Below are 23,327 nucleotides of genomic sequence, written 5' to 3'. Positions count from 1 at the left end.
GCCGCCGGGACGCCCCTCCCCAGAACAGGGGAGAGGCGTGGCCGAGCCCGCCCCCCACCCCCCTCGCCCCGCCCCGCCCCGCCCGGCCCGGCCCGGCCCGGCCCTTCGGCCAGCAAAGCACAGGAGACAGTCGGTGTCCGTCACAGTGTATTTTTATGTGCAAAAATAAGGCAAAATATCTGCATATATTAAGCTTTCCTTTTTCGTCCCAAAGTGCTGTAGGATCCCATCTGTCCAGGCCCCGGGGTCGCCTCCCCACAGAGGCGCTGCTCGGGAAGGGAGGAGAGCGCGGCTCCCTGTTCCGGCGGAAAGGGGCAGTGCCGGCCGGGCGGCACCCGCGCCCTTCCCGGAGCCGGCCTTCCTCGACGGCGTCGGCAGGTCTCCCCTCGGGCCTCGAGCCGCCTCCTCTCCGGACCCTCGCCGCCAATGGCGACTCGCGGGGCGCCCGGTTCCTGCGCTGCAGCCCTGGATGCCAGGAGCACCGGGCCGGGCGGGGACGGTGCCGCAGCGAAGGCTGCCTCGGGCAAGGGCAAGGAGGCGGTGCGGCAGCACCCTGATCATCCCCTCGGCGTCGGTGGGTCGGGGTTCCCTCGGCAGGGAGCCTTCGGGAGGGCAGCGCCAGGTGAAGGGAAGCAGGGCCTCCTCGGCTTCAGAGGGATGTCCGGCGCCGGGAGAGGGGGCGCTCAGGGCTCCATCACCTGCCCCATGAAGAGGATGGTGCCTGCAAGCAGAACAGAGGCGCAACAGCTGCCAGGAATGGACGGACTTGCACGGCTGCTGTGGCCGCCTTCCTTGGCTGGGTGGGCGCAGAAGGGAGGCTGGGTGGCCACCAGGGTGGCCCTGTACCCCTGAAACAGCCGCGGGTGCCAGCGCGTGGGCCCTCCATGCCGGGAACCTCCCCCTGAAGAAGGACCGTCACCGGGTGATGGGAGCAACTGCCCTGGACATCTCCGGCTGATCCCCCTCCTCCCTGCACCAGTTGGATATCCAGCTGGCTGATCCCGGTGAAGGAGGCCCAACCCAGGGCGGTCTAGTTCCAGTGTCCATCGGGATGTCTTGGAGCCGCCCCCCATGGCCGGAATGGGACTTGGGGTCACAACGGGCCCAAGCGGAGGACCCTAGCCCCAAAGGCCTTCCCCGAAGCTCAGGCTGGCTGGCCGTAAAGCGTGCTAAATCCTAACCCTGGGCTGTGTTTGCATCACACGTGATGCCAAGCAAATACACCCTGTGGCAGCTTCACACAACAACCCGTTCACACAGCCAGCTAAGTCTCCGAACACCGAACTACCCAACTCTGTTTAGTCACCTCTAGCTAGCTTTGGAAAACTCATGCAGCTGTGGGACTGGAGCAAGAAGGAGTTTTCCTCACAGTCTGTGCCGGAAACTCTGACCCGCACACAGGCTGCGAAGCCAAGTCTGGCAGTGGGGGGAGCCCTGGTTCAAATGAAGCCCTCCTTTATGTGGCTGGGGAGGCAGCAGTGGCGGGGGGCGGGGGGAGAGCTGATTTTTCTCTGGACTTCTGCAAACCCTGGGAGAAAAGCTGTTTTGGAGCAGTCTTGAAAGCCACTGGGGAGTAGCCTGAAGAATTTTGAACTGTGAAAGGATGAAGGGTCCGCAGCGGGTCTTACCCGTTGGGTTGTGCCGCACAACAAAAAGGAAAGGTCTGTCCAGCACGATCTCCAAGGGCGCCATCCGGGAATAGATGATTGCAGCTGGAAGGGAGGAGTTGGGAGTTTTCGAGGGGCGTGCTTGAGAGCTCATTCAACAGGTTAACATTTTACGGGTGGGTTCAGTGGGCACCAATGCCACCCACTGCCCAGCAAGCTTTTCTTCTGGTGTCCCAGGTCCCCCGCCTCCCTCAGGCCCTTTGGAGGAGTCCTGGGGGATGACCCACTTTGAAGCAAAACAAATAGCCGTGTGTGTAAAGGAGACACCACACCCTGCTGCTTTTAGATGCTGCTTCTACGGTGCCAACTAAGAACAGTGGAGGGGGGGGGCTGCTGGCAAGAAGCAAGCTCTTGTCTGCCCACAGAATCGGAGTAGAGAGGCCCCTGCAGCCGATCCGAGGCACCCACCTGTGGCAGAAGAGGCCTCGGTGCCGCTCTCGTTCACGTCGATCTTCACCTTCTGCAGCGCCTGAGCCACAAAGAGCGAGTCCCGGACTGCAAAGAGAGGGGATCCATCAGCTTGGCACCGGCCTCCACGTCCTCTGCCCAGACAGGCTCGCTTTAGCTTTGCTGCCAGGGCAATGGCCTTCTCTTGGGCAGGCCCAGCACCAGATGGGGAACAAGGAGTGTTGGCAGAAGCCACTGTAGGCTGCTCCAAACAGACGGCCTGCTTCAGCCAGGCGCCCGAGCCCCCTCGCGCCAGGGACCTCTGCACGTGCCCCGAGACATCTTCCTTTTGGGTTTGGGCCTTAGCCCCGTCATGCTCCCTGCAATCGGTGTGCAGTGCCCAGCCTGGAGGGGGGCAAGCCAAGGGGGCATAGAGGGGCCAAGACGATGATCCCAACCTGAGAGGCAGCTGAAGTTGGCCTTCTGGGAATCAAACATGTCTGTCATGCCCAGAGCCTCCAGGGGCCCGCGGAGGTCGGCTTCGCTCTCCAGAGAGAACCTGTAGAGAAGGAACGGTCAGCGAGGGGCGCAAATAGCTCTGTGGCCCTCGCCAGGGAAGAGAGCAAGTCTGAGCCGGGCCCCAAGCCACACCTACTTGGGCAACACGAGGAGCCGCGTCACGGCGGACATGTTGCTCTTCCACTCTGCAATCAGCTGGGCGTCAACAGCGGCCGCCAGGGCCGAGAGAGGGGCGTTCAGCTGGAAGGGGGTAGCAATCAGCATGCTGAGCACCTCCCCCTGGTAGGGCAGCTCGATGACATCATAACCCACTTGGTCTGGGGTGGAGAATTCGCCTGGAAGAGAAGGGAGGGCTGATAGCCAGACCGGAACCTCGTGGAAATCTCAAGACCTAACCCTTCCCATCCTGACCCCCACTGTGACGTAGAGGCATTCTGTGCGTGCTCAGAGAAACTCCCCAGGCTGGCCCAGGCTCGAGAGCCAATTCTGTCTCTGCTCCCCACCTCTCCAGGAAGGGACCCCACTGACCATAGTTGAACTGGGCTGTCTGCTCCATCATGGGGACCGAGAGGGTGCTTCCGTCCAGCTTGTGGAAGATACGATGGCGTGTGGCGGCCTCTGGGAAGGGGAGTTGCCAGAGGCCTTTGAAGTGGATGGCGTTCACCAGCACCAGGCGCGTCATGGCGTCCAGAGTCCCCTTCTGCAGGAAGTCCTGGATCATCCCTGGAAAGCAGAGACAGGCAACGGGGGAGCTGTAGGAGAACCTCTGCTTCCGGTCCTGAGGGGTCCGTCGGCCTCTGAACCCCCGGCACTCACCCCAGCTTTTTCAGCCTGAGGACCCAAGGGCCGAGTCTCAGCCTGCCCGGGCTCCCGAGGGTCCTTCCTGGGGCTCCCGGGGCCTTCCCGTACCTCCCCTAGGAGCCCTCCCAGCTGCTTCTCACCATCGGTGTGCTGCTTCACCCAGGCATTGATGATGTCACGTGCTCGTGCGCTCTCTGTGAAGTCAACCTGCTTGACCATCTGGTCAAAGATGCGGTGGAAGCGCAGCATGAAGTTGGGGACTAACGGCAGGTCGCGCTGCACGAAAAGGGCATCTGCCATCTCCACCACGTCCTCGCTCCTGGGGTCGGTCAGGGTCTTCTGCAGCAGTCTCAGGGCTCGTGGGATGCCCCGTTCTATAGGGAGAGAGCATCCTCAGCTCCGCTGGGCCCAGAGCCAGGAGCCAGGCCCTCTCCAGATCCAGAGTCACACCCCTCGGCTCTTCATGCGGGGTGTGCAAGCTGTTGGACTCTGCAGCAGAACCTCTCTCCTAGCCCCCCTGTTCAGACTGTCCGGGCTGCATGGGCCGGACGCGCAGCTGAGGCTCCCCGCGGCCCAGGCAGAGGCCAGGGCCCCCCAAAAAGCAAGCTAGTGAAGTGGCCCCCTGGAGCAGGGGGAGGCCCCAGGGACCGCGAGGGCCTATGCACGCCCTCCAACGGCAGCCCCTCACCTTTCAGGCTGTATACCACGGCGTCCTGGATCTGGCTCCGGGTGCTGCCACCAGACGCCACCTGCAGCATGGCCACAACCGAAGCCACGCCGTACGGGGAGAAGGCCACGTTCTGGTCTTTGGAGGCTTTTGTCACTTCCCGGAACACCTTCACCCCAAAGTCCGTGGAGAGCTGCGCCACACGGGCCACGTGGTAGCCGGAAGGGGGGGGCGCGGCATGCGAAAGGGCCAGGCAGGCGAAGGGCAGAAGGGACCACAGCTCCATCCTGCCAAGAGGAGGAAGAGGGTGAGCCGGAGCCCGCCCAGCTGCCTGCTGAACGCAGCTCCCGGCAGCCCCGCACCTCCGGGGTCCAGGCTGCTTGCAAAGGATCGCCGGCGAGCTTTTCTTGGGGGGGGGACCCCAGTTCCGCCCTTTGACCAGAAGAAACAGAAGCTTTCCACCAGGTCGATCAGGAAAAAGGGGCCGAGAGAGGCTCCCCACGCGCGTGGCCCTCAGTTGGGCAGCCAAGGCAAGAGGGCCCTCCCCACGCGCGTCCCCACGGCTTACTCCTCTCCCTCGCGGGCCTCCGTGCTGAGCGCTCCCGCCGGCCCGCGCCTCCTTTTATAGGCGCTGTGCCCGCCTGTCCAGGAAGCCGCGATGAAGTCAGCAGCGGGCGCCGCGCCCCCCTCCTCCCCCGCTTGGCCAAGCGCCAGGCAAACAGCCGCCCCCCCCCCCCCCCCCCGCGGCGGCCAGCGGCTGGGCTGGGAGCTCCGCTCGCCCCGGCACGCCGCCGGCGCTGCCGGGGGAAGGAGAGCCGCGCGATGCTGGGAGACCGGGGGAGGTTCCTCCCCGGGCCGACCGACGCGGTCAGAGGAGGCGCCGTCCGCCCGCCCACCACTCTTCGCAGACCGAGGCCTCCCGCGTTCCCTCCCGGATTAAGGCTGAGCGAGCGGCGTTGGTCCTGAGAGGGGTGTGGGCAGGAGGCTGCCAAGGGCGAGCGACCCGAACCCAGAGCGGTTCCAGACTCTGCTGCCTGGGGGGGGGGCGTCCCGTAGGCCTCCTCCTGGGCCGCGCTCTTCAACGTTTTCCTAAAGGACATGAATGAGCAGATACGAAGGACCCTCATTAGTTTTGCAGACCTCACAAAACTGGGCGGGGGGGGGGGAATGGGGATTGCCAGCTTCTCAGAAGGCAGGCTCAGGGTTCAAAAGGATCTTGACTGACTTGATCATGGGGCCTTATCCAAATGCCAGGTTCTGTGCTTCAGATGCCCCAGGATAGGCAGTAACTGGCTCAGGAGTCATCTCTGTGAGAAGGACTTAAGCATGAGCCAGCCGTGTGCTGCAGCCGCCACAACGGCCAATGCCCTTTTGGGCTGCATCAGCACAGGCATCGCACTCTGATGGTTCTGCTCTGTGCTGCACCTGGAATCCTGCGCCCACTTTTGGTTGCCACAAGACAAGAAGAATGCGAGGAACTGCAGCAAGGGCAGAGAAGAGCCCCACTGACGCCGAGGGGCTTGGAACAAAACCCTGCGAAGGAGTAGGGATATTTAGTCTAAAGGAGAGAACCTCTCTGGGGAAGATATGAGAACAGTCCTCTGGTTCTTGAAGGGAAAAGGGCTTGTTCTCTGTAGCGACTGAGAGTAAGGCAAGAACCAGCAGTTGGAGGCAGGATACAGGGAGGTCCAAGCTCGAAATAAAGAAGAATTTCCTGACCTAGGCAGTGGAACAGCCTGCCCCGTTTGCCTGGAGTGGTCTGAGAATTCCTGCCCTGGGGAGGGGGTGGGCTAGGTGGCCTCCAAGATCCCTTCGCACCCTGTGGGCCTCCGAAGAGAAGAGAGCCTTTACTGGAGGATGGCCTGATGTGGGCTCCTGCCTGGGGGTGGGTGTCAAAGGAGCTGCTCTGAGGCTTCTTTCAGCCCCACTCCCCTGGGCTGCAAGCGGCAGGAGGACCCCAAGCCCAGGGCTTCCCTCCCATGCCGTAGACTCAGGGCCTATGGGGAACGACTGCAGCTCTGGCCCACGTGGGTTTTGCAAACCTTGATTCAGCGCATTTCAGCCCCCGTCGTTAATCAGCGGGCTTGGGGTGATGCAGCCTGAAGCCTGCTCTGCGGGGGTGGACTTCCCCTGTCCTGGGCCAGGAATGAACCCAGTCTCCTTTTGGCAACACCGTCATAGTTCCCGAATGCTTGGAATCTCCCGCAACTGTGTCCTTCCTTCCCCAGCTGTCAGCAGAGGCTCTTGGCTCAGATGGTGCAATCCAAACAGGGGGGCGGGGGGTGGGGGGAGTTCTGCTTGTAGGCCAGGAAATGGGGAAGCCCCAGCTGGCCCCATGCAGGGAGGGGTCAGGGATGGGGCATCCTGCGCTCCATGTGCCCTGCCTGCCTGCCCGGCTTTTCCCACTCAGCCCGGCGGCCTCTGTGGCTCGGCTTTGCTGGCGCCATCGCTGCCCCCCTGCTCTCGGAGTCCGTTCCCTGTAATGCAGGCAGCATCTGGAGAGGGGGCCGGGCATTGGGCAGCATCTGGCTCCCTTGTGGGGATGGGATGGGACTGGACGGGACAGCGGGCTCTCGTGGGCGGGAGGGGAAGGAGAGTGTGAATGCACGATTTCTGTCTCACGGCAGGCCACCAAGAACCCCGCTGCAGTGGAAGGCAGCCCACGGTTTGTCTGCCTGGCGAGTGGGCGCGAGGGAGTGGCCGACCGGGAGGACATTCCAGGCAGATTGGTCACCAGTCATAACAGGCAGCGCACCATACAGGGACTGGCTCTGCCAGGTTCCCAGGCCCTGTGCAGAAGCTGCAGCTGCAGCAGCACAGTGGGAGGCAGAGAGGAATGGGGGGAGGCCAAAGGGCATCTAGCGGAGCGCCCCCCCCCCCGCTGCTACTCCTCTTCCTGGGCTGGGAGGAAAGATGGCAGCTTGGGGCACCAGGACTGGGAGCGCCCTTGAAAGGATCAGGGCTCCGGCCTGGCCTTCTGAGCTCCCCTCTCGGCCTTCCTTCTTATGAGCCCCCCACCCCCCCACCCGGTGAAGGCTGAGCCCTCCTCCTCCTGGTTCCCTTTCTGCTTGCAAGCCACTCCGTGCACGTTCACTCAGACCTGAGCCCCATTGGGATTGAAGGAGAGGTAATAGATGGGGTACCCTCTGTGGGGTTGGGGCCTCCCCCCTCCCATCTTCTCACTTGTCAGGGACATTCTACATTTCATTTTTGTCTTCTTATGTCAATCATCTAGTGAATTTCAGTCATTAGTCAGTGAACTTTGCTCCCTTAATGAACCCTCACTCCCTGGGTGGAGCAGCTCCCACCTAAAACCATGGAGGACCCCCATGCCAGGCCCCCTTCCCTCTGGCCTGAGCGGGAGCGGACCCCCCTCCCCCTTCCCCCTTTCCACCAAGCATCAGCCACATCCAGCCCACACTGAGCCACCGAAGGGCGTTGCCCCCGCAGAGGTCCCTGGCACGAGGACCAACCAGAAGGAGGCCTGGCCAAAGCAAACTGGAGCCGGGGCCCGACCAGCTGCCCTCTGGTGAGGGAGGGTGGTCTGTGAGCAGCAGCGCCCCCTCCCCCACTTCAGTCCTGAAAGCAAGCAGCCCCAGTCCATGGGGCTCTCCCAGCCGAGGCAGAGACCACACAGTGGCTGCGGAGGCTTCCTCTGGGCTCAAGAGAAGAGGCAGCCACCCTTCCCATCGTGGCTGCTGCCTCTGGCGCTTCTTCCCTTCACTGGCGCTCCGGCTGCCTCCCCAAGCAGGCAGAGGCCTCTGGTCAGTGGAGCAGCCCAGCCCAGGGACTGCCTCCCTGGGAGGCTGTTCCCCTGCAGGCCCTTCCCGGAGGAAGAGGCTCAGCAGCTGCCCCTCGTGCTGTTCAGAGGAGGTCAGTGTCGCAGGGTGCCAAGGGTGCTGCGCCTCTGCTTGGGGGATCTGGCCTTTGACCCAAAGAGCCCCTCTTCCCCTGCACCCCCTGCCGCATGCCCAGGGCAAAGGGGTCCCCAGCTTATGGCCACAGGATGCAGGGAGGGTGCTGGGACGCCACAGTCTGCGGCCCAGGTCCCCTTGCGCAGCTCAGAGGCGGCCGGGCTTCGAGAGGGCCTCCAGCCGCATCGGGGTGCTGGCGGGCCACGGCAGCACGTAAGGGGCTGGCCTTTGGCTCAGTGGCTGCAGCGCTTACATCTCTCCTTCCCCATGTCCTTCTCGTCCCCAGCAAGCTCAGCCCAGCCAACTCAGCAGCCAGGGCCCAGCACACCCCCTGCAGGCGCACAAAAAGGGCCTTGGCCACAGGGGCTGCGTCAGCATCTTTCCAGAGCAGAGATTCTGGCGGGCTGCGGAGGCAGGTGTGATGGAGCGCAGTCTGTACGCGCTCAGACTCGAGATCCCAGCGTGAGCCACCCTGAGGGCAAGACGGGCCCCGTCCGGCATGAGGCCAGCAAGCCCGGGAACCAGCCTCCAGCCGCCGCCCCCGGCTCCTGCCCCGACGAGCCGCCTGTGATTCACAGGTGCCGCAGCGGCCTCCTTTGCTCCCGAGCAGCTTGACTCGGGCCTGTGCTGACAAAGCCAGGCTGGGCCCAGAAAATGTGGCGGGAGCCAGGTGCCTTCCCAGCCCCTCACACAGCCACTGCGTCCCGGGAGAGCTCCGCCACGGAGACGGGCCCCCACCTGGGAGCACCCAGGGGCCTCATCTTGCAGAAATGGATTCCTGCAGGTTCTTGGGGCAGCCTGGTCAGGAGGTGACGTGCCCTTGAGCATTGGACAGTGGAGAGAGACCAGGTGGCCCCCCCACCTGTGGCAAGCGTGGTCCCCCACAACCACCTCTATTTCCATGCTGCCCTGTGTGGCCTCTGAGGCTGCTGTTAGAAAGCAACTCGAGGCGAGGGCCCCTGGCCAGCTTTCTGCCTCCAACAGGAAGCCTAGCTTAGCCCCTCGGGGGAGCTGGATGATAGCCCTCCTCATCCCTTGCTAACAGCAACGGCATTGGGAGATCCAGGGGCACCACGTTGGGGAAGGGAGGCTTAAAAGAGCCCTTCCCCCCGTGGGCTGCCCAGTCCAGGAAAAGGTTGTTGTGTCTGGACTCAAGTGGACAATCCTGCTCACTAACAGCTTTTCTACCAAGCCTCCCCAGCCTATTCTACCCCCGCCCCCCCCGTGACTCACCTGCTCGTCTAGGAATTCCCTGGCCTCCATTTACCCCCTCCCCGACTTTATCTCCAGCCAGCCTTCCTGTTTGCTCCCACTGAGGCCACTGGGACGCGGGCACCAGATGTTTCCTCTCCCTGTCAGACGCTTCCTAAAGGGCCTTGGCCCAGGCCAGAGGGATTGCCCTGGAGAGCAGAACCCCGCTGCTGGAGCAAGGCACGTTGCCCACGAATGCTTCCATGGTCTTTGCAGCTGCCTCTGGCCTACTGGCTGATCTCTTTATCTTTTCTAAGCTGCTCTGGGAGAAGAGGAGGGGAGGCGGCCCACGTTCCGGGTCCACCTAGCACCGCACGCTGCAGACGTGTGCCAGTGAGCCCCAGCCAGCACAGGTCAGCCCCGCGCAGATGTAGGGCCACGAGAGCGCAGCCTGTATCAGCCATGAAAGGCCCGGCTCTCATTCCTTCTCGGTAGTGCCTGTCCCTTAAAGCCCTCAGTGGCCCGGGGGCCCCTCCGTCACTCACAGCTTATAAAACCGACAAGGCGGCCTGGGGAGGCCTGTCACATTTTAGGGCTTTGAGCTGCTCCCCCCACCACCTGCTTTGCTTTTCCTCCAGCCGTGTGACCTCTCACCCCAGGCCTCAGCCCCAGTTATCCCAGTGGGGGGGGGGGGTGTGTCTCTGCCTAGAGACAGGCTCATTCAACTGTCCGCCCCCCCCCATCTGCAGCTTTAAGGCCGGGTTGGGCCTCCAGCACGCCCAAAGCAGCCACGGGAGTCAGACGGCACCTCCCTTGAGAGCAGACCCAGGCAGCCAGAGGGTCCTTTGTCCTCTGCCAACACCAGGAGTGCAATGTGACTGGCCCGGGGGGAGGGGGCACGGAGGGGGAAAGTCTCCTCTGCCGCACAGCAGGGTTGCCGCCAGCCAGAACAACTGAGTCACGCTTGGAGAGGGTGAGGCCGCCGCCCAGGAAGGCCAGCAGGGAAACACTGAGTCCCAGCATGCTCTGGCAGCCCACTCTTGCCCACCAGAGGGCACTGCCGTGGGGAAGCCCTGTCTTCAAACACCCTGCCAGGGATCGGCAGGGCAGCCCTCTGCGGGGCCCAAGGGCTGAAGGCGGAACTTCTGCCCTGGAGCCTCCCTTTCTCCGAGCAACCGATCCACTGGGCTCTGCTGCAGCTGAGGCTGGCTGGATTGGCAAGGGCAGGGCCCCTCAGGCTGCCTCCCCAACTCTGGGCTGCCCCTTTCCTGGGCAAAAGTGGGGCAGAGCCCCCAAACCAGCAGGGTGTGGCAATGGGCGTTTGGCAGAGTTGGCTTGTTTTACAATACTTGAAGCCTGTACAAATCCTAACAGATTCTGGGCGGGGTACAAGAAAGCCCCCGAGCGCATTAATAATAACCAAAGCAATAGTAATAGATACCTCCAAGGCTCCATTCGCTTAACCTAAAGGCCAAATGTTTGCTGGAAGCGTGGCCTGTTTTCAAAATGCCCGTAGAGTGGGGTGGTCGGGAGGCCTGAGGCCTGGCCCACGGCATGGCTCACTGGAGCCGGCGGGGTGCTGTGGAAAGGGTGCCCTCAGACGGCCACCAGCCACCACCTTCCACGCAGCAAGCTCACAGCTCAGTCCCCGCCTCCACCCGGGCCCCTGTGGGACAGGGGTCTGCGAAACGGGCAGCAATTTGACTTCACCCCCAAGGCTGCCCGGAGGCACAACTCCTCGTGCCACCTTCTGCCAAGAGGGCTGAATCCAGCGATCCCTAGGAATCCTGGAGAACCTCCCAGCCTCCAGGTGGGGTGTTCACGGGCTTCATGCAAGGGACAGAAGGGGCGCCAATTGTTCCCCAAGTCTGTGCTGCTGCCATCCTGCTGTAACGACTTGTAGGAATTCAGGGTTATGCAACGGGTTGGGTAACTTGCGGTTGGCCTGATGTGCGCACGCCATTGTGTGTCACACAAAGCAGGGTGGCGCCTGCTTCGGTTTCAGGAGGATTTGCTGATTAAGAACCTTCAAAGGAAGAGCATTAATGTTCCAAACGCCAGCTCAGCACCTCAGAGAAGAACTTGTGGGGGGGCTGGATCCTTCCCTGCCAGGGCTGCCCCTTCCAGCTTGGAGTTCCCTGGAGCTCTCTGGTCTGCAGAAAGCCCCAGCTGGTCCTCTGGTTAAAAGGAAGAGGGGCGGGTGAGGGAACGGGCGGGGAACGAGAGACCTTGCACCATTGCAGGAAGGCACCTGGAAGAACCCCGAACCAAAGCCGTAGCTAATGCGGCCTTTCGGCCACTGCTGGGAGGGAGGCGGGGTCCTCTGGATGGCGATTTCGGACGGTGCCTGACTTCCTTCTCTCCCCTCCCCTCCTTCGAGCATCGCGGCAATTCCCCTCCCTTGGCAAGGGCCGTTTCTCTTTTTGTGCCACTCAGATTAACACCCTGCCCGGGTTGACCCCACTAGTTTGGCTGGCAGTGGCCTGGCTCTGGACCTGGGTGCCTGCAGGGCCACCTACTCCAGACGGACTCTGCTGTCAGCCCCTCCAGGTAGGCCAGGCCAGGAAATCAGCTCCCCCGGGAGGCCAAAGCAACTTCCGTTGAGAGAATGCCAGAATCCTGCAAGTCGGGCCGGACTGCGCCTGCCTGAATGCTGTCCTGTCGCTCTGGCCCTAAAAGCGCTTCGGGCTGGGGTCCCTGCCTAGCTCCGTCGAGGCCACCCTCCTGACTCTCTCGGCCGATCCAGGAGGCGGGGCCTGCCGGGCATCCCTGCTGCTTCCAGAGGTGGTTGGGGGACGTCCCAGAGGGTTGAAAAGGCCAAGCGGCGGCCTGCTGGGGTGAGGAGGAGGGCTTAGTCATGGCTCTTAGGCTGGGTGGCTGGGTTTCAGTTTGCTGTCCCTCAGCTGCACCGCGTGGAGGCCAGCTGTGGAAAGTACCACCCCCTGAACCGCATCCGACTGGAGTGGCAGATAAGACATTGTGTAAATAGATAGATAAATAAGTAAATAAAACACCCGGAACAACATCTGACCAACTGTTTTAGGAAGATAGTTTCTTCTAGGGAGAGACATGCAAGGCTTTTTTTTTTAATGAATTACTGCATGCTTCAAACAAATGAGAAGCCGAGCGCGGCTTGTCTCCCAAGAGGGTTCAGAAGTAAAGCCCTTATTTGCCCGCTGGGGTGCCTTCTGGAACCCCCTGGTTCTTCCCTGGGATGACAGTGAAGAGGCGACAGGACTTCTGCAGCGTCAGACATGGGAACAGACGTAAAAAGAGCTGGATGGTTTCCACAACCAAAGTGCCTTGGCCCCGAGGCCCTCCCAAAAGGGGGCTCTCCTTTGGGAACCCCCTTCCCTCCTCCCCCCTGAAAAGACGGCCTGCGAACAGAAGCCCACTCCTCAGTCAGAGCCTGTCAGCTTCTCCGAATCCCACAGGAAACTGGTGGCCGCCGCCCTCTGGTGGCCACAGGAGGAGCTGCGCGCCACTGCCCCAGACAACCGCGGCCCGGTCAGCCTGGCTTTCCCGTCCCCGCCCGCATCTCTCTGCGGCCAGTTTCCCGTCTTTCAAAGTTGCCGTGCTGTCCGTTTTATAGTTATGTATCAATGTATTTCGCTCTTGGAAACCTCTCGCCCCATCGTTTTACAGCCTTTTCCTTTTCTACAATGGCAGAGGAAACTCTAACAGAAGTTACAGTTAAAAGGCAAATAATGTATTTTCCCAAACATTTGAAAGAAGAACCTTACCCCTTACAACTTCCCAAATGCACCACGTAACACACCCCAAAATCCCTTGTAAAGTCCCCACAGAGGCATGTTTGCAGTTTTTCCAGTCACAGAGGGCTAAAGGCAAGCAACATGCACACCACGGCTCCATCCATAGACCTGTACTGTGCTCCCCAGCGCCCCCCCAGCTTAAGGCTGATGGGGCCTGACTGCCTCCACGGGCACAGAAGCCCCAGCCAATTCTGCCTCCCCATCTAAACACTCCTTTAGATCTTAGGAGGAGCAGAGAAGTCCTGAAACCCGGGAGCATCCTAGACAGTTGGCATGGAGCTACCCACTGGTGGTGTGCATTCTCTGTGGCATCAAATGTTCAGAGCAAGAGCCTTTTCCCTGGAGATGCTGGAAGCTCTGGAGCACCATCTCTCCTTCCTTTCTAAATGCCCCCTAGAGTGGAGAAGGTGGATGACGCTCTTGCCAGGAGCGCCCAGCGCTCCTTTGGCCGGCCAGGTGGCCGGCCTCATCTCTGGTGGTTCCTGCGGCACCTCACCTTCCTCTGCCCACAGATGTGCTTGACAGAGGACGTCTGCTCCCTTCGTGCCTCTCCAAGAGCAGGCTGCACGACACCCATTTAAATCCACCCTCAGCTTTCCTGGGTGGGACTGTGGCAATTGGAGAGGCCTGGCCTTCTGGAAACACAGCCCTTCACAGCGATGAGGGGTTAAAATGGGGGTCCGAACACCTCCCCCAAATTCTCCCCCAACCCACTGCCAGAAGCACTTCTGCTCCCATCTGTAATGTCACAGACATGCAATGCCAACCCCCCGCCCCGTGTACGCCTCTACTGCCCGCAAGGCGCTGCCCGCTCACTTGCCCTGGTACTTGATCTTAAAGACATGGATGGTGCCATTGGTCAGGGCTACCACAAAATGTCTGTCCCCAGCAATGGTGACCACTCGTGGCTTGTAGATGCTGTTCTCTGCTGTGACAAATGATCCTAGTTCCTCCCCAGTCTCCGAAAAGGCCACAACCTTGTTCAGCTCCTGAAGCACTACGTAGACAATCCCAGGGGCGTCAGCACAGACACTGCCTGGTTGGTGCCCACCCAACTGCTCCTCCCGGCATTCGGCCACCAGATCCCCTTTCCTGGTGAGCAGCACCACACTACGTCGGTACCAGTCAGATGCCACAAATCCCCCTTTCCTTCTGGCCAGGAATACCAGGCACCTCTCACGTGAGCCCTCCAGCACAATCTTCTCCAAGAGGTGCCCTTTCAAGTTGAACACCTCCAGAGATCCTGCCACACACACCACCACGCAGTCCCCATCACAGGTGGTCACAGCGTGGCTGGCCTGACCCCCCTGCAGTGCCTTCTGCCACATGAGCCCCCCCTGTTCATTTAAGACATAGAGCTGAGATCCAGCGGTGAAGACCACCTTGTTGCCTATGGCAGCCACACTGAATGGGGCCACGCTGCTTGGCACTGGGATGATGCCCCTGAACTCTCCCTGAAGAGAGAAGCGCTTCAACTTCCTGTTCTGCTTGTCAGCCACAAGGACTTCGCTGGGGCCAAACGGGCACAGGCCTGTGACTTGTGGCCGCTCCTTGTCGGTGGGGATTTTCACCCAGAAGCTGCAGAAAAAGACAGGCTGAGGGACCAGCCGGGGGACCTCCGGCCGCTTGGAGGGAGGAGGCCCACCAGCCTCTGCCAGCCCAGGGCTCTTCCCATCTGGGGCCTTTTCCTGCCCGGAGGCCTTCTCCACTTCTGCTCCGTGGATCTGCTCTTGCTTGCGCAGCTTCCACTTAGTACTGTTCCTAGCCAGTTCAGTGGACTTCTCCTTGCTGCGCTCTGGGGCTGCTGCCACAGCCTTCTCATCAAGCTCCAGACGGAAAAGGTTACAGCTGCTCAGGAGGTCTGACTGGATGTGGAGACTGGGGGGCTGGAAGGTCAGGGGCTCCCAGGAGAAGCTCTGCAGCTGCTGCAGCCTCTCTGAGATCATCTGCTCCAAGGAGATGATCTCCCCCTCTTGACCGAGATTCAGCACCTTCTGTGCAAAGGCCACTGTGGTGGTGGCCACCTGTTCCTGGAACTCCAGCTCAGAGAAGAGCAGCCCCAAGGCCTTCTTCTGCTCTTCCAGGTAGCCAGAGAGTTGGCCCAGGACCTTTTCCTGGTGAGTGAGCAACTGCTCTACTGCCTTGGCACACGTCTGCTGTACCACACTGCGGACGTTCAAGTTCCACGCCTCCATCTGCTGTGTCTCCTTCTCCAGACGGAGCTTTCCCTGGGAGATGAGCTCCACTGTCTCCTCCACCCCAGCCAAGAGGCCTGTGATGATGGGGCGGCGGGCTTTGGCAGCCTCTGACAGAGAGAGGCAGGGGTGCTGCAGGTGGGGTCCCAGGCGGCACTCTCGGCACAGGGCAGTAGCGCAGGGAATGCAGAAGTATCGCAAATCTTCCCCCTTGTGTTCTTTGCACCGCGAGGCCTGACGCTTCCGGATCTCCTCGCTGTACTTCCCAGAGCAGTAATGCTCCATGTCTACAACGAGGTGGCTGTGGGTAAGCCGGGAGCAACGGTGCCCACGGGCACAGACCTGACACAGGTTGTCAGCACAATCCAAGCAGTGGGACACAGCAGCAGAGCCAGCATCTTGGCCAATGAGTGGGCACAGGCTACAGGTGGCCCTGGCCTTCTCTACCGGGGGCACCAAGTCCAGGAGGCTATTGATGAAGAAGTTGGTCTTCAAACCTTCAACGCCGGCTGGGAGAGGCACCCGCTTGCGGCACTCAGGGCACCGCAGCTCCTGCTTTGACCCCTCTAGCAGCTTCTTCAAACAGTCCTGGCAGTAGGTATGCAGGCAAGGTAAGATTTTGGGCTGGCAATAGGGCTCCAGGCAAATGGTACAAGTCAGGAAGCTGCTGGAAAGGGTCTCCCAGAGGGATGACGCCTTGGCAGCCATCTGGCCACCTTCTGTCTGGAGAAGCAGGGGGTGAAGGCCAAGCCCACCCTGGCCTGCACCTGGAAGAGAAACACAGGACGAAAGAGGTGGAACCAAGCCCAGGAGGACTCACCTGGCCTGCTCAAGCGGAGGCTGGGGGAACCTTGTGTCTTATGGGACCACGAAGGAGCGGGGCTCCAGAGCAACTGGACCCAATCCGGTTTCAGCCCTGGGGAGAGGGAGCAGAATTTCAGAAGCTGTGGCCACCGCTGACCCAAGCAAAGCAAGAGATCAAGGCTTTGGGGAGCTAGTTAAGCTCTTGCAAATGGCAGCCCTTATCACTGGCCCAAAGATTGGAGCTCTGTCCCCCTTCTTCTCCAGGAAGTCCCAGGCTTGGCCTGAGCCTGTAGGGTTCTGGGTTGGCAGCACCTCCAAAGCCACCTCCCATACGTGGCACCCACCTGCGCTGGGAAGAGGAAGAGCCAGCTCGTGCTGCCAGGCTTCCCGTGTGTTCTGAAGAAGGTCTGGGGTATCCCTTGGGCTGAGGAGGTTCCTCCTCTTCTCCCCTTGTGGGGCAGCCAGCGGGGGAGACCCAGAGAGCTATTGCTGCTGCTGCCACCCCCACCCCCACAAATCACCTTGGTGAAACTTGTGGGCAGGTGCTGGGTGGAACCAGAAACGAAACCAAAAGATGCTGCCCCAGGTCTCTGAGGCACACGCAAAAACTGGAACGGAAGACCCAGAATGGACACAAAGGCCACACGCTGCAGATGTGCAGGAGCAGCAGCAAAGGCCCGTGGCCCTTTCGGGTTCCTGCTATTCCCCCCTCAGTGCCCCAAAGCCTTCCCCAACCCATCCAAGCTGCCCAGAAGCCCCTTCCTACCAGCCAAGCCGTCAGGAGGAGTTTGGGTGCAATCAATTCCCAGCTTCCACTGCAGCCATGTGGTTCCCCCCCGCCCCCACCCCCACCCCCGCCCCCGTCCCCAGGCAGGGTTCCTTGTAGTCAGCAGAGGGACTAAATTCACCAGTCCTCCAAACCTCACAACCTCCAAAAGACGCCAGAAGGAAGGAAAGTGCCCTGGAACTATCAACTGGCATGACACCCGTAGGATGCCGCTGCTTCACGGGCTACACCCCTTCCCAGTTTCTTTCTGGGTGCAATTCAAGGGTCTGGCTATCATCTTTAAAGCCCCAGATGTCATGGGACCAGGCTACTTGCGGGACCACCTTTCCCTGAGGGGATCTGCCTGTCCCGCCAGGTCAGTAGGGCAGGCGCACTCCAGGTCCCTTCCCTGTCATCTACTGGACCTAGGAAGCGCGCCTTCTCCGCTGTGGCCCCTGCTCTGTGGAACACCCTCCCCCCGGGATGCAGCAGGCCCTTCCCCTTACCTTCCGGAAGGCCTTGACGATTTGGCTTTTCCCACAAGCATTGGGCAGGATGATGCTGGAGCCCAGTAAGGTGGCATGGGATGCACGGGAGAGCATTGCCCCCGGCCCCCTGAGTTTTTATAGAGTTGTTATTTATTTTTATTCTGGCTGTTTGTGGGGGGGTTGCTGTTTTTACTGTTTTGTCCACTGCCCAGGGTTGTGATTACAATATATGAGTGTTTCTAAATAAATAAATAAATTCCAGTTTGAAAGTGCCTCCAAATGGCATCTCTTGGCAGCCCCAACCAAGCCCCCACGCCGGTGAGAATCACAACAGCGTTTTCTGAAGTCTGGAGCTTTGCCCAGAAGGCCTCTTTGCCACTCTGCATCACCAGTTGGCAAGACTCGGGGACCCCCGTGGTCTGGCTGGTTGCCAAGGGGCAGCTTTGCAAGCCAGCGCAGGTGACGGACTTGGGTCTTGGAGCACCCAGCCTTGCGGCGGATGGCTCTGGCGCAGTTGGCGGACAAGGCTCTAGGACCTCTGGGCAATTTTCCAAAATACTTGCAAGTTTGGCTTGCAGGTCCAATAGAGGTGGGGGGGGGGGGCTAGAGAATGCTCCTGTCCCGTTGGCTGGGCCCGGATGAGGGGGATCCAGCCTGCGGCCTTTTGCCCAGAACAGGCAGCAATGGTGAGGGGCTCCTGAGAAAGACTCAGGGCTTAGTCTTGCCAGGCAGGGGGTTGCAGGGGGGGATTTACTTCCTGGGCTGTTCCAGGCTGCCTTCCAGAAGACAGGCGAGAGAGTCAAGTGCTGCTTCCAGGGTCCCTTGGGGTCCAGCTGCCCTGGAAGGCCTGCAGGGGGGGGGGGGGAGTCTGTCTTCCTTGAGGAGGGGGGGCTCCTCCCCTCCTGAAATGCAGCCCTTTGCCCAGAATGGGTGCTAGCAAAAGGTGGGTTGGGGGTTCTTTGAGCCCTTTGGGAGTGGGGTTAGGTTGCGGGGGGGTGGAAACTGGGGCCCAGCCACTAGGTCTGGCTCTGGGCAAGAAGAAAAGATGAGCCACTCCCGAGAAGGGGGAACCTCTCAGCCTCGGCTCATCGGAAGAGTGCCCGTTCCAGCTCATCCACTCCGGCTTTTGCACCAACCCACTCTCTCGGCAGTGACACCACTGCCTGGCCCGTTTGGGGGCGGGGGCGGGGGCGGGGGCGGGGAAGAGATCCAGGCGGGGTGGCTTAGCCTAGGAGGCCGGCTTAATGGGGGGTCCCCACCAAGCTCTCTCGCCCCTCCCTAACCCAGCTTTCTCCTGCTTTTGCTTGAGGCCTGAGCGCAGCTGGCGCCCGGCTGGAGAGCCGCGGGCAACTTGGAGAGCGTTTGCCCTTGAATTAAAGGGGTTGGTCGGAAAAGGGGCTCCCGGACGCGCCCGGGAGTTCCGGCTCTGCTGCCTCCTCGCCCGGCCCCTGGAGCGGCCCGGGGGCTTCCCTGCATGGGGGGCGGGGGGAGGGCCAAGGACCAGAGTCCTCTCTTCCGGGCAGGGGCGCGTCGGCGGACTTTCGACTCCCGGGAAGCCGGGCGAGCGGCGTCCGGGTGGCCGCTGGAGGGAGCTGGGGCTGCCGGTTCTGGCCCTCTGCCCCCTAAGCCCAGGTGAGGCTCTTGCTGCCCCACCGCCCCGCCGGGCTGCTTCCAGGGTCCAACCCCCCCTGTGCTGGGGAGGGGGGGAATGGACGGGCGGCGGGGTGACCCTGGTTTGCTGTGGGCGTGAGGGCGATTGGATGAGGGCGATTGGCCTGGGCGACGGGTGGGGCTGGGAGGAGTCGAGGAGGAGGAGGAGGAGGAGGAGGAAGGCCGGGCAGGCGGTCCGTCGCGGTCAGGCCGGGCAGAAGGTGGCACGCTCCTGGGGCCAGCGGGCCAGTGCTTGAGACCTGTTCCACCCTCACTATTCCCCCCTGAGCCCAGGGCATCAGAGCCCTGGTAGCCCCAGGCTCCCACTGCTGTTATTGGATGCCAAGCTGGTGTGTCAAGAGACTAGGGCTGTCAGAGATATCTGCCCGGGCAAAGGAGGACCCCGGCAGTTGGGAAGGAGGACACACTAACTGCTTAACTTTCTGGGCATCCGTGACAAAAAATGACAGTGAAAAACTGCAGAGAAATGTACTTAGGCCTACCTGTGTACGAAATTCCTTTTTCCAGCATCAGAAAGACTAGTTTTTCAATTACAATATTTTTCCAGCAAATCTTCATTTTCAAGAACATTTGCTGACAGTAATACAGAATCGACAATGACACACTTTCAAACTTCACCCTAGATGCGTATGGCAAGTCACATGATCTACAGACTCCAGCGGCCATGGGTTTGAAGGGGATGGATTGAGGCCAATTGCTGGAATCAGGAAATAAAATAAATAACATAAATCTAGGCTGTTAAGTCTGTTGATGGACAAGAGAGAGAAAGAAGCAGACAATTTGCAAGGTCACAATGCATGAATGTTTGAACGATTACTGATGTGAAAACAGTCCAGTTTTTTTTTTTAAAAATCAAGATACTCAAAATATTTGATTTTAAGGCTATGCCTGCTGGACAGACGGCATGAGGACGAAAAGAGGGCATCTCTGGCAATGCTGCGAAGGGCCGCTTTCATCCACGATCTGATGGTGGACGAGGCAGCTGAATGACATATCGCCGTGACCCGGCTTATATACTCTCAGCGATCTGCCCAGCTGGGTTGAGCACTGACCATGAGCCCAGGGCAGGATGGGTGGGGTGGCTGTTCAGGTTTGAAACCTTGATGGTTTTCAGAGGCTGTGTACCCCAGATAACCAAATGTGAGGCCCTGTGGTGAACTTGGGCTCTAGGGAAGGGTTGGGTTGACTGCGGCTGTACTGGCCTCCCTGCTGCTCAGGAACTTCCCTGCCTGATTTGCCGGATTTTGTCAGTGGGCTGGCAGCGGGGTCTCCAAGGTCCAGTTCTTGGGACTTCAACCTGCCCCCAGTTGGCATGGAGTCTGGGGTGGCCCAGGAGCTCTTGGCCACCATGGCAACCATGGACCAGACTCAAGTCAATGAGAGTTCAACTGATCCCAGGCTTTGTCTTCTAGACCTGGATTTTGTCTCGGGTAGTTGCAGCGTGTTCTGGGAGTGAGAATATCACATTGCCCTGATCAGGTCACTCTGATTGCCTTTCGGCTCTCCAGGGCCACCCCTTCCCATTGTGGGGAGCTGAGACCTATCAGTTCAGCCCGCCCCAGGCACTAATGGACCCCTTGGGGTTCCTGAGGGAGGCCGGGAGTGTTCCCAAGTAACTCATGGGTGGGTTGACCGAGCCCTTGGTCACAAACCGGAACGGGCATCGTGGCTTTGGGTTGGCTTGCTCCCATGGCGCCTGTCGCTGTGCACCCACCCGAGATGGCCCATGGATTTTCTGAGGAGGTTCTGGAGGTGAAGCACCAGAAGAGGAAAACTGAGGAAAACAAAGAGTGGATGATGATAACAACAAGAATAACAACGTCCTTGGGAAGGACTCGATAGGTGGTTAAAAATGCCACATCCAGTCTAAACATCTGGCTGACTGTGCAACCAACAACAACAACAATAATAATTTATACGTGCCCGACTCCCAGCAACTCTTGAATCTGACCAAGTGCAGTATGAGTGAAAGCCCACAATAGGTGTTTAACTGCATGTGAAACTGCTGGGCGAGGTCATCTGTCAGTTTGGGTTTAGGTATCATCGCTATGCTGACAATCCCCAATTATGCATCTCAGCCCAGGTCCCCTCCCTTTAATGTTGCCACCGATGGGACCTGGGAGATGCACCTTCTCAGTGGCTGCCCTAGTCCTGCGGAACAGCCTCCCCCCAAACTCTGAGGGGTCCCTGCCCTTTTAGCCCTACGGAGGGCCATGAAGACCTGTCTCTTCCCCCAACCATTGGGCTGGGATGGGGGTTGAGCTGAGGGGAAGTTTGGTCTGGCCCTGGGGAGAAGGGCACTTTTGTTTTTAGCAATGTTTTTATGGATTGTTGTGGGCTGCCTGGAATCATTATGTGAGATAGGCGGCCATATGAGTGCTGCAGATAAATAAATAAATAAATAGACAGACCCCAGGCCAACCAAGTGATGCTTTCAAAATCCTGGACCAGGGCCTGGAGGCTGGATGGGGAGAAACAGACTCAAGTTGAGCCCTGACAAGACAGAATGGGTTTGTTTCTTTGCTCCCCACTGCCCCCCTGGTCCAGGGATCTTTCATCTTTAGTCTTCAGTGGGGCTGAACTTCCCCATGCAGGACTGGTGCACAGTCTGGGCTCACAGCTCCTGCTGAAAGAAAAAATGGCAGCTGTGGCCAAGGGGGCCTTTGCACAGGTCCATCTCGTGCCAGTTGTGTCCCGTCTTGGACACTGAGGCCCTTCAGACAATCACTCATGCCCTGGTCACCTCACAGTTGGATTACTGTAATGTGCTCTACATGGTATTGCCCTTGAAGACCGCCTGGAAGTGCAGCTGGTCCAGACTGCAGCAGCGCAGGTGGTGATGAGCACGCCCGCGTATGCCCGTGTCCCCACTGCTTCACGAGCTGTGCTGGCCACCGGTTGGCTTCTGGGCACAAGGCGACGTGTTGGTTGTCATCATAAAGCCCTCCGTGGCACAGGGCCCGGCTGCCCAGGGAACTGCCTGTTTGTGTATGTTTCCACCTGTCCGGGGAGATCAGCTCGAGCGCGCGCATTCCAGGTCACATCAATTAAACAGTATCATCTTGTGGACCCAGGAAGTGTGCCTTCTCAATGGCAGTTCCTGCCCTCTGGAATGACATCCCACCAGAGATCTGTACTGCTCCCACCTTACTGACTTTTCACAAACTGTTAAAAACTTGGCTTCTCCCAGACCTTGGGATAGAATGATGGTTGAGTCCCTGATTTATGCCAGACGAACCTTTGATAGAGTTATGAGCACAGTAGATCAGGGGAATGCCATAAACACGGTGCCCCTGGACCTCCACAAGCCTCCTATGCAGGGTCTCATGATATTCTCCTTCCTAAGTTAGTGTATATATGTGTGTGTATGTATACATACATACATACATACATACATACATACATACATACATAGATACACACATACTCAGTCCCGTTGCTGGCCTGTTCAACATTTGGATGAAGGAATGGACGGGCCACTGACCATGTTTGCAGATGACACAAAGCTGGGAGGGGGGCCAATGCTTTCGAGCCGTGTTTCTCAACCCTGGCTACTTTAAGATGGGTGGAATTCTGGGAGTTGAAGTCCACACGTCTTAAAGTGACCAAGGTTGAGAAACACTGCTTTAGAGGAGAGAGAAAAGTTTCAAAAAGATCTAGATAGGCTTGAGCGGCGGCTGGAGGGAACGGGATGGAACCAAACAGGGAGAAGGGCGAAGCACAGCTGCCTTGGCAGCAGGACACGGGAAGGGGATCGGGGCATCCTTGTTGACAGGGCAGGTGGCGCGCATTGGCAGGAGCCCAGGGATCAGATCGCAGGAGGCCGCTGCTCCCGCAGCCCCTCCGGAGTCCTGAGTTCCGGTCTGGAGTTCAGGAAAGGGAGAAGTTGGAGCAAGGCCAGAGGAGGGTCACTGAGGCAGCGAGAGGGAAGAAACATGTCCGGGGAAGCACTGGCGGGGGGGGTGTTTCGCCTGCAAAGGAACGACTGGGGGAGGCGGGAGGGCGGTCTTCAGGGCTCTAAAGGGTCGTCCCAGAGAGATGGGGGCGGGCTTGTTCTCTCTCAACTACTTCTTGATCTGCATTTTGATGGTGAAGACAGCTCCGTCTCGCCTCGATTAAGCACCTTCGTGGTTGTTATCAGTGTTCCAGTGCTCAGATAGCTTCCTTGGATGTCATCCCTTAAGGATTTTGACCAGAGGCAGACACTGGCCTGGTCCCAGGCTTGCTTACTCTTTGTAAAAGGGAGGCACATATCTGCCTGCACACTGCACACTGTCGTGCTTCGCCTCTGCGAGCAAGCATCGCTGCGCAAAGCAGGGAGCAGGAATAAAATAAGGCATGAGATGAGAGGGAAGGAAGCTTCTGCCCCGGCCAGCCATTCTTGCTTCTGCCGTGTCCTCCAGGGCTTCTCGGCTCTCTGCCCAGCCAGCTGCTCCGCTGCCCGCTTACTTCCCTCTTGCACTGCTCTCATTTGTACAAAGAAC

The 23,327-nt window shown here is 59.8% G+C and overlaps 2 protein-coding genes across 4 annotated transcripts; both read right to left on the bottom strand.

Annotated features, from left to right (window-relative positions):
• Window positions 1-136: 136 nt before the first annotated feature.
• Window positions 137-16,355, bottom strand: SERPINE1 (serpin family E member 1). 3 transcript variants are annotated; one of them, XM_007440406.4, is made up of 10 exons: window positions 16,263-16,355; window positions 15,935-16,030; window positions 4,063-4,328; window positions 3,515-3,748; window positions 3,102-3,296; window positions 2,710-2,908; window positions 2,513-2,613; window positions 2,076-2,162; window positions 1,629-1,712; window positions 137-721 (listed from the first exon to the last, which is right to left on the bottom strand). In XM_007440406.4, exons 3-10 carry the CDS (start codon window positions 4,325-4,327, stop codon window positions 684-686), a joined length of 1,203 nt encoding a protein of 400 aa, XP_007440468.2. In that variant the 5' UTR covers window position 4,328; window positions 15,935-16,030; window positions 16,263-16,355; the 3' UTR covers window positions 137-683. The 3 variants fall into 3 exon arrangements, with proteins under 3 accessions (XP_007440468.2, XP_087998243.1, XP_087998244.1); XM_088142117.1 differs by lacking the exons at window positions 15,935-16,030; window positions 16,263-16,355 and adding an exon at window positions 4,610-4,758; XM_088142118.1 differs by lacking the exons at window positions 15,935-16,030; window positions 16,263-16,355 and adding an exon at window positions 4,404-4,603.
• Window positions 9,198-16,342, bottom strand: TRIM56 (tripartite motif containing 56). Its single transcript, XM_025174523.2, has 2 exons — window positions 16,263-16,342; window positions 9,198-15,881 (listed from the first exon to the last, which is right to left on the bottom strand). Exon 2 carries the CDS (start codon window positions 15,820-15,822, stop codon window positions 13,732-13,734), a length of 2,091 nt encoding a protein of 696 aa, XP_025030291.2. The 5' UTR covers window positions 15,823-15,881; window positions 16,263-16,342; the 3' UTR covers window positions 9,198-13,731.
• Window positions 16,356-23,327: the final 6,972 nt, after the last annotated feature.

The sequence above is a fragment of the Python bivittatus genome, unplaced genomic scaffold (assembly GCF_059951505.1).
Source record: "Python bivittatus isolate LINGU-HERP-01145 unplaced genomic scaffold, Pbiv_v1 ctg000370_np1212, whole genome shotgun sequence".
Taxonomy (NCBI): domain Eukaryota; kingdom Metazoa; phylum Chordata; class Lepidosauria; order Squamata; family Pythonidae; genus Python; species Python bivittatus.
The sequence above is the reverse complement of the archived record's forward strand: the minus strand, read 5'-3'. Positions and strand labels throughout refer to the sequence as shown.

Coding starts and splice junctions, on each gene's coding strand:
- SERPINE1 (XM_007440406.4), bottom strand. CDS start 4,327: ATGGAGCTGTGGTCCCTTCTGCCCTTCGCCTGCCTGGCCCTTTCGCAT. Junction 3,297..3,514: donor GGTGAAGCAGCACACCGATG/GTGAGAAGCAGC, acceptor TCTGCTTTCCAG/GGATGATCCAGGACTTCCTG. Junction 1,713..2,075: donor CGAGGCCTCTTCTGCCACAG/GTGGGTGCCTCG, acceptor CCTCCCTTCCAG/CTGCAATCATCTATTCCCGG.
- TRIM56 (XM_025174523.2), bottom strand. CDS start 15,822: ATGGCTGCCAAGGCGTCATCCCTCTGGGAGACCCTTTCCAGCAGCTTC.